This window comes from Engystomops pustulosus, chromosome 6 (genome assembly GCF_040894005.1).
Source record: "Engystomops pustulosus chromosome 6, aEngPut4.maternal, whole genome shotgun sequence".
Taxonomy (NCBI): domain Eukaryota; kingdom Metazoa; phylum Chordata; class Amphibia; order Anura; family Leptodactylidae; genus Engystomops; species Engystomops pustulosus.
Genome location: NC_092416.1, coordinates 24,883,757 through 24,900,225, shown reverse-complemented (window position 1 = coordinate 24,900,225; position 16,469 = coordinate 24,883,757). Strand labels below are relative to the sequence as shown.

The window sequence follows — 16,469 nt, the reverse complement described above, 5'->3', positions numbered from 1 at the left end:
TACCTATTAGCCAGAACATCGTAAATGATTTTTATGGAGAAAGACGCCACCGGAAACCTGGGAATGGCGGGAGGAAGGAGGCTTGCGGTGGGAAGCCCGGGATCAATCACATGACTCATTGGGGCAGATTTACTTACCCGGTCCATTCGCGATCCAGCGGCGCGTTCTCTGCGGTGGATTCGGGTCCGGCCAGGATTCACTAAGGTAGTTCCTCCGCCGTCCACCAGATGTCGCTGCTGCGCTGAAGTCCGCCGAGGCCCGCCGGAATGCCCTGAAATTTACCGGCCTATACCAGGTGAAGGTAAGTGCAATTTTCGCGACACATTTTTTTTAAATGCAGTGGTTTTTCCGAATCCGTCGGGTTTTCGTTCGGCCACACCCCCCTATTTCCGTCGCGTGCATGCCGGCGCCGGTGCGTCAAAATCCGATCGCGTGCGCCAAAATCCCGGGGCAATACAGGGGAAATTGGCGCAAATCGAAAATATACGGGTAACACGTCGGGAAAACGCGAATCGGGCCTTTAGTAAATGACCCCCATTGTCGATCATATGGGGAGGAGGGATTATAGTAACACAATAGGAATGCGTACATGAAAGAAATACATCTCTGGTAAGTGCAAATGTATCAATATGTATACAACAATATTTATGAAGGGTATTTTAATAAACAAACATGAGGTCATTTCTAAAAATCTAATCCTTTGGTGAGCGTGTCTCAAGCAACATTATCCAATAAGCTTCCCACATATGGAGGTTTTTTGTTTTTTTTTTTTCCGATCTCCTCCTCGTTTTATGGGAAAAATATGTTCATCGCCCACAACTGACATATATTTAGTGGATCCTTTATGGTGGTCCCGAAAATGTTTGGATACACCTGAAACATTAACATGTAATTAATAAAATACAGAAGAAGATTCTCTCTTTTCAACAGTTGCTTGTGCAGATTTTTATTTTTTATTTTTTTTCTCCCATTTTTGCCTATAAAAACTATTACTTGTCAAATCCCAGCCTGAAAAGGGGAAGGAAGTTTTTAGGAGGCACGGGAGGGCCGAGCAAACCCCCTCCAGCCGACTAGGAAACCAAATGGAACTACATTTAGTAATGACCCTTCCTACATGACGCTGCATATTTCCCATGAAATGCTTGGATACGGAGTTTATCAGCACTGTACATTATAACTTAGATATTTAGCTCATCTGCACTATAAGCCCATGTAGCCAAGTCTATGATTTGTAATACAGCCCTAATAAGCGGTGTATCCAAGCCCATAATGTATGATACTGTAAGCTAATAATACACAACTCAGAAGTACCAGCTAAACAAAAAACAACGTATAGGAACAATTGTTATTCCTGTAAGGTGTATTGTACCTATTAGGCTTAGATACTTTGATTTGGGATACTGTATCACATATAATATATAACCCTGTATACCTTTCCACATGACTGTATCATAAGTGATTAGATACATAAACGCAGAGACCGTTCATATTCACATCATCCATATAAAGAAGGGTTAGATACCCCAATGCAACAGGTGCGATCACACTTGAAAGGCTTAGATACACAAAATGTAGATCTTCATAAAATAATTTTTGTGGAGGTGATTATTAGCAGATATATTTGAGGATATCCTTTATCCCTGTGGTTATTCCTGAAGGTTAGGGACATATGATACTTTCTTCTAATCTTACAGTAATTATTTTTTTTTCCTGCTCTTCAGGTCACGTGATATGGAGTCCGTAGGAACACCAGGAGCCGACGCGTTCCGGGAGGTCCGTGTACAATCCGTGCTGGTGGAGTTCTTGCTAAGTAATGTGGAGACTCTCTTTAGCGATACATTTACATCAATTGGTAAGAAATGTACTATCCTCTCTCCTTGCTATCTGCCTCAGCTGCTGCTCACTTCTTTTCCTGCATGTCACGTCAGACTGGTTTTGAGTTTGCTACATCCTTATGAAGGGAGTTTGCAGATCATGATACTTATAAGTATCAATCTTCTGTATTCAATTGTTGTAACAGAATTCCTGTTATAGCAATTTCCATTAAAGTAGAGAAAATTGGGTACAGTAATGGGCACGGACGACACCCCACCCTGTAAAACCCCTGTTATATGTAGGTAACAGTGACTGCTGAATTCTGCTGAGCCCTTTTTTAGTCTATTTTGGATGGCAAAGACTGAAATCCTCCGCACTTTTTGCTTTTATGCTGCTACAGGACAAGGAACCCTCCTAATTTTCTACCTTTTCTACAGCAACAGCTTTCTCTTCCTGCATCGTTCTATGCCTTGGCCGCGCTTCATGTAGACAATTAGAATCAGCCATTGAGGTTTTACAACCTAAATCCATTTCTGTCTACTTTTGTATTTCCTTTTCTTCCCCCTTTTTGGCCACCTTTATACTACCAGCAAAACAGAGCAGCTTCCATCGAGCCTCTTGCATGTCTGTAAAGATTCGTCTGTTAACCTTACCCGAAGCTCGCAGCCAGGCCAGGAAGAAGAGCGTCTCGCCTGATCTACCCCCAGATGGAGTTATAGAGGCAGAGCTGAAGACTGACACCTAGTCATAGACCTCCGACACATTGTGGACGTTTATTTTTTTTTCTTTTAGTGGGAAAGAAAGAGACTGCGGCCCCTAATTTTCACTTTTTTGGCCATTCCCTATCCAATAGAACAAGTTTTTTTTTTGTATTAACATAAATGATGCCAGGCATGTGTATCTGGAGAGTACCGATACTCCTCAGGGAGAGAGGATTGTAGGTGCAAGGAGTTATATAGGTCATGCAATGCTCGTCTTGGAAAAGAATATGCAAATTAGCTCTCCTTCCAAAAAATGAAAGATCTCCTAGTGCCATCTGTTGGCGTCTAGTATGGCTTACATCCTGGCCCCCTTTTTGATGGGGACTGTCCCACCAAAGACACTTATCATCAAATCTACAGAATAAGCAGCTATGTGTAAGATCACTTGGTTCCCACTTGAAGGCACTGGGGGACCAAAAGTACCTAAGCACCAGTTGTGACCCACCATGTATTCTCTTGATCTCTGGAGGTCCCAGTAGTTGGTCTGACACCTATACCCTAACCTGTGTATAGGGGGAGAAGTGTGTACCCCCCTCCCAAGAGCATACCCTTGATCCCCTGCTATACTTGAAATACACTAAAATACTTGTCATACAGTGAAATGTGTCACAATAAGTTAGTTAAAAAGCATTTAAAACCAGTGGCGTAACTAGTAGTGGCTGGGCCCCATAGCAGATTTCTGCATGGGGCCCCCCTTCCCCTTTAAAAGATATATGCAAATTTATACAGACATATACACACATATAAAGTTCTACACTCATACATTCACTATCCTATACTCGCATCCACAAACATACATGTATACACTCATATGCATACATTTATGTACACAAATACATTTATACACATATATACAAACTCATACAGTATATACACATCAAATTTGCACACTTACTGTATAGTACATACACATATACATATAGTGTGTATATGTATACTTATACATACAGTATAAACACAACATATACATACAGTGTTTACATACAGTACATAGAGCATTTACACACATACATTTAGTATATATAGCATATACACACACGTATAGCATGTACACACATACAGCACATGCATACATTCACATACATTCACATTCGCACCATATACAAAAACACACATACAGCATTTATATATAATATATACACACACACACATAAGCATATATATACTAACACACACAAGCATATATATATATACACACACACAAGCATATATATATGCACACACATACACATAAGCATATATATACACACACACATAAGCATATATATATATATATATATATACACACACATAAGCATATATATATATATATACACACACACAAGCATATATATATATATATATACACACACACAAGCATATATATATATATATATATATATATATATACAAACACACACACACAAGCATATATATATATATATATATATATATATATATATACAAACACACACACACAAGCATATATATATATATATATATATATATATATATATATACAAACACACACACACAAGCATATATATATATATATATATACAAACACACACACACAAGCATATATATATATATATATATACAAACACACACACACAAGCATATATATATATATATATATATATACAAACACACACACAAGCATATATATATATATATATATATATACACACACACACATACACATAAGCATATATACATATATATACACACACATACACATAAGCATATATCTATGCACACACATACACATAAGCATATATATATGCACACACATAAGCATATATACACACACATACACATAAGCATATATATATGCACACACATAAGCATATATACACACACATACACATAAGCATATATATATGCACACACATAAGCATATATATATGCACACACATAAGCATATATATACACACACATACACATAAGCATATATATATGCACACATACATAAGCATATATATATGCACACACATAAGCATATATACACACACATACACATAAGCATATATATATGCACACACATAAGCATATATATACTAACACACACAAGCATATATATATATATACACACACACAAGCATATATATATGCACACACATACACATAAGCATATATATACACACACACATAAGCATATATATATATATATACACACACATAAGCATATATATATATATATATACACACACATAAGCATATATATATATATATATATATATATATATATATATATACAAACACACACACACAAGCATATATATATATATATATATATATATATATATATATATATATATATATATATATACAAACACACACACACACAAGCATATATATATATATATATATATATATATATATATATATATATATATATATATATATATACAAACACACACACAAGCATATATATATATATATATATATACACACATACACATAAGCATATATCTATGCACACACATACACATAAGCATATATATATGCACACACATACACATAAGCATATATATATGCACACACATACACATAAGCATATATATATGCACACACATAAGCATATATATATGCACACACATAAGCATATATATATGCACACACATAAGCATATATATACACACACATACACATAAGCATATATATATGCACACATACATAAGCATATATATATGCACACACATAAGCATATATACACACACATACACATAAGCATATATATATGCACACACATAAGCATATATATACACGCACACACATAAGCATATATATACACGCACATACATAAGCATATATATACACACACATACATAAGCATATATATACACACACATACATAAGCATATATATACACGCACATACATAAGCATATATATACACACACATACATAAGCATATATATATACACACATACATAAGTATATATATATACACACATACATAAGTATATATATATACACACATACATAAGTATACTTACATAGTACTTACTTGTTTGATGTCCAGCGTGGCGGCTGTGTAGGCCACCAGCTGGGTGGTTCGCCGTTCGGGCAGGCAGGTGGGCTCGCGGGCGTTTGGCAAGTGCGGTGGGCGGGCGTTTGGCAAGTGCGGTGGGCGGGCGGATGGCAAGTGCGGGGGGGCGGGCGGTTGGCAAGTGCGGGCGGCGGGCGGATGGCAAGTGCGGGCGGCGGGCGATTGGCAAGTGCGGGGGGCGGGCGGTTGGCAAGTGCGGGGGGCGGGCGGTTGGCAAGTGCGGGGGGCGGGCGGATGGCAAGTGCGGGCGGTTGGCAAGTGCGGGAGGCGGGCGGTTGGCAAGTGCGGGAGGCGGGCGGATGGCAAGTGCGGGGGGCGGGCGGTTGGCAAGTGCGGGGGGAGGGCGGATGGCAAGTGCGGGGGGCGGCAGCAAGTGCAGCGGGCGGCTAAGTGCGGTGGGCGGGCGGCTAAATGCGGTGGGCGGACGCATGCGGGGATAGTGCAGTGGGGGCGGGCAGTGTGGTCGGAGGTTCCTTGTGCCGGCGGCTGGGAGGGAAGTATAGTATTCGGGCGGGCAATGCACTATGTCAGTCACGGGGTGGGTGGTTGGTCCTCTTTGTCGGCCGGCGTATGGGAGACTGTTTGGGAGGGAGTAGGCGGCTTAGGCACATGCGGCCGTGCGTCCCCGGGCCCCTTAAGTTCACGGGCCCCGTAGCAACCGCTACGGCTGCTACGGCGGTAGTTACGCCACTGTTTAAAACCAGAAAAAAAAATGCAGTACCTACCAGTAACAACCTACTCCATCAGGAAGAAGACTAGATTATGACTCCCAGCCATGACTTATTATTGTTTAATATGTCAGAAGATGTCTACAGCGCCGCAAAGCACATCTCCACACTGCGCTCATAAAAATACTGCAGTCACTTATGGTATTCTATCACCTGGCTAGCAGTGCTCCTACATGATATGTATCTGTCACAACACAAATGACTACATTGTCCCCCATTTATAAAAATATCCACTGTGTGGCCCTCCTAATGTGTAATAATATATACAGAAATATAGTATCTTATTTATATAAGTAACAACGAGTAGTTTGCCTTTTTACATTAACAATAAGGATTAACAATGTTAAACCCATGGTGCTATACACCGCACCTATAATATAGTATTTATATACAAGCACCTTGTAGTTTATTTAAAGGCATTAATATACCGGTACCCGAGTTTAATTAAAATACTGCCCCTTTATACAAATAACCAACAGTTAAATATTGTACCTTGTATACCGCCCCCTTAAGTTAAAATCAGCCCCCATATATAGCCCCCCCCCCCCCCCCAGTTTAATTGTATACAGTCCTTTATGTACAGTTCCCCCCCCAGGTTAAATTACCTACAGAAGCCTATTTACAGACCCCTCTTCTATTTCATTTTTACAACTCCCTAGAAAATGTACAACTCCCTGTGCTCCCACGTCTCTGCCTCTCTCATCATTTCTGGGCTCTTCTGCTGTGTTGCGGCTTCTGTGATGGGACACGCATGGAGTTGATTTTCCTCTGATTTGGATGGGCATGAGTCTCCTGGATTCGACTTTGGGCTTCCACTAGGATCTCCAACATCGTGATCCGACATTCCGCCCCTCCCCTAAGGGCTCTGATATCTGCCGCCTGAGGGGAGATGCTCATGTGACCTCATGGCAGATGTGACCCTGTCTGTGGTGAAGCAACCATACATGGACATTGACTTTTAGCAAAGCTGTTTTCCAACAGGTGGCGCTAGAGACAAAGGTGTATTTTTTGGAAAAAGAGCAATTTATATATATGATATATAATTGTAATACAAAAATTCATTAAAAATTTTAAATTAACTTATTTTTAGACACTTGGTAGCATTTTCCATGTATATGTGGCTACGAGATGCTCAACAATATATTAAACATTTTGTATTCCGAGTAATCCGATGCTCTAACTGGTTTCCCCATTTCTGTTGTTTCCTCCTGTAACTTTCTTCATTCTGTTGCATCCTGTTTTGTAAATGTTACATTTTACGTGTTTTGAATAGATGTTTGGATGTATCCAGAAAATTTATGTGCATAAGCCCCGTCTCCCAACACTGGCCACACCTCAATAATGTTAGACATAGTGTCGCCATTAACAGTAGTGACCTCCATATGTGGGCCCATTCAATTTTACCTGCACGAAATACACATAAAATTAAATAAATTCAAAAACTAGGTCAGAGATGTCAGAAGTCAGGATTTAAAGGAGAAACGAGCCAAAAATGGCCTTCCTGACCCTCTTCCTCATCCTGTACACCAGATTTTTGACACAAATCCCCATTGATTGTATGGCCTCTTCATCCACTGGGTGGCACCAAACGTCATAATCTGTAAGTTTTCTCTGTCCATACAGGTCGCTGTGGACCCATAAGACCCCGCTCTCTTATGGGGGGCTGTCCATCAGGACGTCTGGTCAGTTTACAGGAGGCTCAGGCTCGGAGTCAGAGTCAAAGGGAGGCGGCGGAGAAACTGGGAGCCGATAAAGTTTCACCCAACAAGCACGAGAGGGCGCTAGAGAGCGGCGACGAAAGGTAAAAATAAGCAGCCAAAAAGGAGGATGTGTATTCTAAACATTAAAAACCTAGGACTTGGGTACAATACAAATCCATCAAACCAATGTGATAAGATAAATAAATGTGTGATCGATATCTGAGACCCAACCCTATGAATAATGGACACACACAATCACAATATCACTCCTCCAGGAGTGCGGAGGAGGAATAACCGCCCCCTCTTATTTTCATTTTAGGAAAGGTCCGCGGAGCAGGAAGAAATCCGGTGGTGGTAGTAGTTGGAGAACATTCTTCGCCATTGGAAAAAATTCGTCACAGCAGAAGAAATCCCGTTCTGGAGGTCTCCGGGAGACGGCGGCCCATCAGAGAGGTGACATTATATAACACGCCGCCTCCTGTGGTGTCTATTGCTAAGTGGTTCATTAACCCGTTTTCCTCTCTTCCTGCAGTCATGGAAACGGTGACGCTGCGATCAGCGAAAAGCGAGGAGTCCCTGTGCTCTCACACCAGTGGGGCAGGTAAGTACCGAAACCTTGGATCGGAACCATAAAGTCGGTTAACTCTCATCCGGTATCTCTAATGTGAAAGTCACGGGAAGTCCAGTAGGGGGAGCTCATTACTTGAAGAAGAATTTCTATCTTGTTTACTATCAGGGATACAAGAGGGGAGAGATCTACCCATAGCCCATAGGCACCACATGACTATTCTTGGTTACTAAGAACAATTAGGCTTTCTTGTTTTTCCGTTACAAATGGGTTGTTTTTCGTTCCCTTCCAGGATTTCACCAAACCTCGCGCCTCCGCCGTCCACGCTCAACAAGCGACGGTCTCACTTCACGACTGCCTCATTGCCGTTCAGCAGAGAGCCTGGCACAGTCCTCCCCCTCACCCCCGGGTGTGCCATCCCCTCCTCCGACATCTGCCCGCCCCCAGTCCGCATGGATCGAGGAAGACCTGGACCTGTCTCCGCCACTCCCCGAAATGGACGGTCTCGGTTTTGACCCCTTATCTTTCCGGCTCTCATTCTCTGACCACGAAGAGGTGAAGTCTCCTACAATAGTCAGAGCAGATGTGACCAGCCCACGACATTCTCTACCGCGGAGATTGAGTCTTTCTCCTACCGGTGGCTGCTCTCCATCCCCCTCTCACAGCCCCCCTGAGCGATTGGTTAAGGACGGGGAGAAGCAGGGTCCCCGGAGTTTGTCTCCTCCTCCTCCGCAGATGTTGAATTTGCTGCTTCAGTCCTGTCAGCTACGGCTTAATGAGACCTGTCAGAAAGAGATAAAGGGGAAACTGACTGGGGCCCCAAACCAAGAAGATCCCCCAAAAGGTTAGTAGACAATAATGCTTAGTTATATGATATATAGGTGTTGACACAGCTAAAGGAACTTGCTGTATTCATTAAAGAAAAACTTCTCTGCTTAGTAGAGGTTGTGCGGGGGCGGGCCATCACTACATCCAATGTCCCACCCCCTCTGAGCCTGCTCCCAACATAACACAAGATTAGCTTTGTCTGGAGTGTTTCTACCCATTATTTTTTATAAAGAGATTTGAGATGAGTGGCACATGTTGGCTGAAAAATAGAATTACAGTAGGTACAAAAAGTATTCGGACCCCATTACATTTTTCACTCATTGTTTCATTGCAGCCAATTGGTAAGATCAAAAAAGTTTTTTTTTTTGCTCATTAATGTGCACTCTACCCCCATCTTGACAGTAAAATACAGAAATGTCGATATTTTTGCTAATTTATAAAACAAGAAAAACTGAAATATTACATGGTCATACGTATTCAGACCCTTTGCTGTGAAACTCATATATAACTCCCATGCTGTCCATTTCCTTCTGATCCTCCCTGAGATGGTTCTACTCCTTCATATGAGTCCAACTGTGTTCAATTAAACTGATTGGACTTGATTAGGAAAGGCACACACCTGTCTATATAAGGCCTCACAGCTCACAGTGCACGTCAGATCACATGAGAATCATGAGGTCTAAGGAACTGCCGAGGGAGCTCAGAGACAGAATTGGAACAAGGCACAAATCTGGCCAAGTTTACAAAAAAATCTTCAACTGGCCATCCAACCAAACTAAGCAATTGTAGGAAAAAATCCTTGATGAGAGAGTTAAAGGAGAATTCCAAGATCACTATTGCTGAGCCCCAGAGATGCAGTAGGGAGATGGGAGTCACCTATCACTGCAGCCTCCAGTAGTTGGGGTTTTATGGCAGAGTCTCGAAGCCTCTCCTCAGTGCAAGACATATGAAAGCCACATTTGGTGTTAATTGTAAGCAATGGAGAAAACCCGGCGCTGTTTATCCCCTGCCAAATACAATCCCTACAGTGACACATGGTGGGGGCAACAAGTACAGAGATATCGTGTATGAGAACCTCTTACAGATGCTCCTGACCTCAAACTGGGCCGAACCTTCCAACAAGACAATAACTGTATGCACACAGCTAAAATACCACAGCAGAGGCTTCAGAACATCTCTGTGACCATTCCTGACTGACCCAGCCAGAGCCCGGACCTAAACCCAATTGGGCATCTCTGGAGAGACTAGGAAATTGCTTCCACCAATGTTCAACATCTAACCTGAGGGAACTGGAGAGGAACTGCAAGGAAGAGGCAGAGGATCCCCAAATCCAGGGGTGAAAAACTCTTAGCATCTTCCCAAGAAGACTCCTGGCTGCACCAACTCCAAAGCTTCTACTCAACACTGAGCAAAGGGGCCAAATACTCAACACCAGGGGCTGAATACTTGTCACCGGGGGCTGAATACTTATCACCAGGGGCTGCATACTCAACACCAGGGGCTGAATACTTGTCACCGGGGGCTGAATACTTGTCACCGGGGGCTGAATACTTGTCACCGGGGGCTGCATACTCAACACCAGGGGCTAAATACTCATCACCGGGGGCTGAGTACTCACCACCAGGGGCTGAGTACTTATCACCGGGGGCTGAATACTTATCACCGGGGGCTGAATACTTTTCACCGGGGGCTGAATACTTGTCACCGGGGGCTGAATACTTGTCACCGGGGGCTGAATACTCAACACCAGGGGCTGAATACTCATCACCGGGGGCTGAATACTCATCACCAGGGGCTGAATACTTATCACGGGGGGCTGAATACTTATCACGGGGGGCTGAGTACTTATCACCAGGGGCTGAATACTTATCATCAGGGGCTGAATACTTATCACCGGGGGCTGAATACTCATCACCAGGGGCTGAATACTTATCACCGGGGGCTGAATACTTACCACCGGGGGCTGAGTACTTTTCACCGGGGGCTGAGTACTTTTCACCGGGGGCCGAATACTCATCACCGGGGGCCGAATACTCATCACCGGGGGCCGAATACTCATCACCGGGGGCCGAATACTCATCACCGGGGGCCGAATACTCATCAGCGGGGGCCGAATACTCAGCGGGGGCCGAATACTCATCAGCGGGGGCCGAATCCTCATCACCGGGGGAGATTTCAGTGTTTCTGGTTTAATAAATTAGCAAACAGGCAGAGTATTCATTAATAAGCAAAAAAGGAACTTTTTTGATCTTACCAACTGACTGCTATAAAACAAAGAGTGAAAAATGTAAAGGGGTCTGAATACTTTCCGTACCCCCTGTATGTGAATGCAACTCTGATTGGAACTGAAGTATAAGACGTGATATCAATTGAGTTTAAGATCCATACATTGTGAGTAAAATAAGGTACTGAACCCGTATGTTTTAACCCCCCTTTCTCACAGGAGTGACGCTCTCTCCACAGCAATCCGCTCATCCCCCACCTATGACGGTCGTGAGACAGCTCCCACCTCCCCCGCCCCCAAAGGATCCTGCACGACTTATGGCTTTAAAACTGGCAGAGAGCGCCCAGCGAGCCCTCCAGTCTACAATATCAACCGGGACAGTCCCTGCAAAGTCATCACAGAGATCAGCACCACCGCACCCGTCCGCCTCAGTATTTAGACGCTCCCTGTCCATGGAGTGCAGTGAGAGCTCAGCGCCAAAGGAGGGTCCCTTGTACTCGGAGCTTAGACCTTCCTTGATCAGTCCCAATGATAGGAGCACTACCCAACATCGCCCACCAAGACCCCAGATGCACAGTACAATGGTAAGAATGGATAATTGGACTTGCTAAACATCACATAGAGGTACCCAATAGCACAGGGGTTTACAGACTATTGTGGGGTGACAAGGACTTCACCAACTGGGCCAGTTACCATAGGTTTCTATTGACCATTTATGGTTACAAATGGTCTTGGGTTGGTATGAGGCTTGTAGAGGGTATAGATTAGGACAACAGTCTTCGCAGGTGGGTATAGGGTGACATGGGTTTCCTCAGATTGGTATAGGGCAACATGGGCCTTCTTAGATGGACATGGGTCTTCCCAAATGGGTAAAGAGTGATATGGGTCTTCTAAGATGGGTATAGGGTGACATGGGTCTTCTTAGATGAGTATATGGTGACATGGGTCTTCTCAGATGGGGTATAGGCTGACATGGGTCTTCTCAGATGGGTATAGGGTGACATGGGTCTTCTCAGATGAGTATATGGTGACATGGGTCTTCTCAGATGGGTATATGGTGACATGGGTCTTCTCAGATGGGTATATGGTGACATGGGTCTTCTCAGATGGGTATATGGTGACATGGGTCTTCTCAGATGGGTATATGGTGACATGGGTCTTCTCAGTTGGGTATAGGGTGACATGGGTCTTCTCAGATGGGTATAGGGTGACATGGGTCTTCTCAGATGGGTATAGGGTGACATGGGTCTTCTCAGATGGGTATAGGGTGACATGGGTCTTCTCAGATGGGTATAGGGTGACATGGGTCTTCTCAGATGGGTATAGGGTGACATGGGTCTTCTCAGATGGGTATAGGGTGACATGGGTCTTCTCAGATGGGTATATGGTGACATGGGTCTTCTCAGATGGGTATATGGTGACATGGGTCTTCTCAGATGGGTATATGGTGACATGGGTCTTCTCAGATGGGTATATGGTGACATGGACCTTTTCAGATGGGTCTTCTCAGATGAGTATAGGGTGACATGGGTCTTCTCAGATGAGTATAGGGTGACATGGACCTTTTCAGATGGGTATATGGTGACATGGATCTTCTCAGATGAGTATATGGTGACATGGGTCTTCTTAGATGGGTATATGGTGACATGGGTCTTCTCAGATGGGTATATGGTGACATGGGTCTTCTCAGATGGGTATATGGTGACATGGGTCTTCTCAGATGGGTATATGGTGACATGGACCTTTTCAGATGGGTCTTCTCAGATGAGTATAGGGTGACATGGGTCTTCTCAGATGAGTATAGGGTGACATGGACCTTTTCAGATGGGTATATGGTGACATGGATCTTCTCAGATGAGTATATGGTGACATGGGTCTTCTTAGATGGGTATATGGTGACATGGGTCTTTTCAGATGGGTATAGGGTGACATGGGTCTTCTTAGATGGGTATAGGGCATTCTAGTCCATCCCAGATGAGCGTGGGGTGTCTTGGGTCTTCTTAGAAGGATATTAAGCATCTTGGGTCCTCCCAGATGAACCTAGGGTTTCATGGGTCTTCCCAGATGGATATTGGTCCTCAAGGGACTCCCCAGATGGGTATAGGGCATCATGGGTCATTATATTTGAATATACACCTGTTTACAGACATGGGTCTTCTAACGCCATTTTTGGGTAAGACAGGTCATTATAGTCTCCAGTTGTTTATTTTTGTTCATTAATTTGACAGGCGCCAAACTCTACTGCAGCAGACTTCAGAAAAATGGCCCCATCAGTTGCTCCTCCTTCCCGAGCTCCTCGTCTACATACAAGGTCTGGCAGCCTTCCTGCTCCTCCAAGCCTTTTTCCACCACGTATTCGTCCTCCCCCATACAGATATCCTGAGGAAGGATCTCGAATGCCTCCACACCGCTCTGCTCCTCCATGGCCAGAACCAGAGGGCCTCTATTATGAGATTTTAGGAGACTCTCCGCATATGGCTCCACTAAATTCCTCATATGGATTAATCCAAACACCTTGGCCCTACATGGCATCGCCACCATCTCATCCTCATTCTGTACCTCCACCTGGCTGGTACGGGCAGCCCCCTCCACCTGAGCCAGAGCATTTGAGTTATCAGCGTTGGGATCGGACGCCTCATGCACATTTGCGCCCGTATATGGTGGGGGGAAGTGTCCCATATTCTTATATAGGGACCTCTGAAGGTAGAAGTCAACCTAATTCCCGACCTCACCAACAAGGAAGAAGGGAGGAGCCAATTTATGTGAATCTCCCTCAAAAATCTGATTTGGGGGGTAATTTCCAGAGCAACAGAGACCCTGCAGACCCAAAACCTGACCTCCCTCACAAACACCGTCCTGGCCAACCCCCTGGGATTGTAAGGCATGAAAGTTTTGGAGAACCCCAACCCACAAAACAACAGCACAACCCCCAACCATTAAGAAGGGAGGGGTCTCTTAGCTATTTTCGCCAACCTCCGCTTCCTCACCCAGCGATGTGGGGCACACAACCGAAATACCAAGAAGGTAGAGAGCCTCAGATCATCACCTATGAAACTCCTGGAGGAGGAGGAGGCCAGAGAATGGGCTATGTGCCTCCTCACTGTATGATGTCAGAGGGAGGGACTCTGTATGGAAACTTGGAGCAAAGAGGACCCCCACACAGGTCGGCCACCCCTGCAGGCTTCATGGGTTCACCTTGGACAGTTCATACAGAGGGACAAACTAGGAGTTACTGCTGAGAATGGACTTTAGGAGAACCCATGTCCCTGTTTTACTAATCCAACTACACTAAAAGACACGCCCACGAGGAGCCACAAACCAAACAACAAATCATTTCTGCTGAAACTCTTAACCTATTGTGTGCTGCGAACCTGTGTCCAAAACAATGTCACATCAATCTAGGAAAAGAGATATTAAGGAATATTTTAACCCTACCCTTTCCTCCCCATTTATCACGTAGTAGTTAGTTTTCTACCTGGTACGTCGAAGGCACTGCCATGCATGGGTTAATGATAATAGCTACAATTAGCCTGGTCCTTGAATGATCCAAACGTTGCTTGAGATGGGCAGGAAGTGGGTAGAAAAAAAAAACTAATTAAAACTTGGATTATACCCAGTATTAAATCACCTCCCCCACCTGGGATTATTATTATTATTTTTTTTGGTGTTTTTAGGATGAATAATTGCACTGAGATGCTTTTTAATCACCCATCTCCTCCTCTCCGGCCGTCATACTCATTATCTTTGTGATATCATTGTGTAGATTAATATTTTTTTATTTTATTTTAATTTTTTTTTTACTCCTAAATATCTCCAGGTCTGTTGTCTCTTGTGCCTTAAACCGCACACTAAAAAAATTTCGGAAATTAAAAAAAAAAATTCAAAATGGCTGTCCATGAAAAAAAAAAAAAAAAGTCCAGTTCTTATTAAATGTACGACACAGACATAAGTATTACGCAAATATCAAATTTTTTATATATACATTCCCATTAACCAGACGTTAAAATGAGAAATATTAATTCATTACTTATAAATGGATTCAATATAGTACAAGGGGTGTTCCAAGTCCATATCAAATAGTACAAATTAAAGGGGATGTCCTAAGGTGGTCTCTTCCACAAACAGCGCCACTTCTGTTCACAGGCAGGGAGTGGTATTACAACTGTGGCCTATTACTGGACCTGCAGTACCGGACACAACCTGTTAATAGAAGTGGTGCCATTTCAGGAAGAAGATGCCCCTTTCTTTGTAATCCTGGGCAACCCCTTTAACGGTCTTGACAGAGATTGTTTTAGTTTTTTAATTTTTATTCTAAAAAGTCTTTTCAGAATTAATGCTCATTAGAGATTATTGGACCCACACTTTAAGTTCGGGGTGCACTTTTCAGCAGTTCTGCTTCTTGACCCGGACATGTTTCTTGATGGACAGAGACAATGAGACGACTCGTACACCCCTAGCAACTTGGCATGGCTGTCATTGGCTAGGTGTGTCCAGCAGGTGTCCACCTGGCCAATCACAGCCATGCCTAGTTGCTAGGGGCGTACAGCTCCCTGATTGGCTCTGCAGCCCATAAAGAAACCTATTCGGGTTACACAGAACTGCCGAAAAGCGGCCACCAAACCTAAAGTACGGGTCATCTCAGCTGATCAGTATTAAAAATATTTTGTAGCTACTTTTTAAGACCCTAGAATAATCTTTTTTTTTTTTTTTTTATCCAATGATAAAAAAAAAAAATGAAATATCATCCTTCTTTTTTTCTAATCCGCTATTTATTTATCTTGCAAGAGATAGAAGCGGGAAAAGGAGACATGT

The 16,469-nt window shown here is 43.3% G+C and overlaps 1 protein-coding gene across 7 annotated transcripts in view; it reads left to right on the top strand.

The window, feature by feature from the left end:
- Positions 1-15,588, top strand: part of ARHGAP33 (Rho GTPase activating protein 33) — a 70,616-nt gene extending 55,028 nt beyond the window's left edge. For all 7 annotated transcript variants that reach the window (XM_072155141.1, XM_072155140.1, XM_072155136.1 and 4 more), the window contains 7 exons: positions 1,722-1,852; positions 7,961-8,138; positions 8,357-8,490; positions 8,570-8,638; positions 8,898-9,449; positions 11,877-12,241; positions 13,886-15,588. In XM_072155141.1, the coding sequence (XP_072011242.1) occupies positions 1,722-1,852; positions 7,961-8,138; positions 8,357-8,490; positions 8,570-8,638; positions 8,898-9,449; positions 11,877-12,241; positions 13,886-14,896 (2,440 nt within the window). In that variant the 3' untranslated portion in view covers positions 14,897-15,588. The remainder of the gene's footprint in view (positions 1-1,721; positions 1,853-7,960; positions 8,139-8,356; positions 8,491-8,569; positions 8,639-8,897; positions 9,450-11,876; positions 12,242-13,885) is intronic.
- Positions 15,589-16,469: the final 881 nt, after the last annotated feature.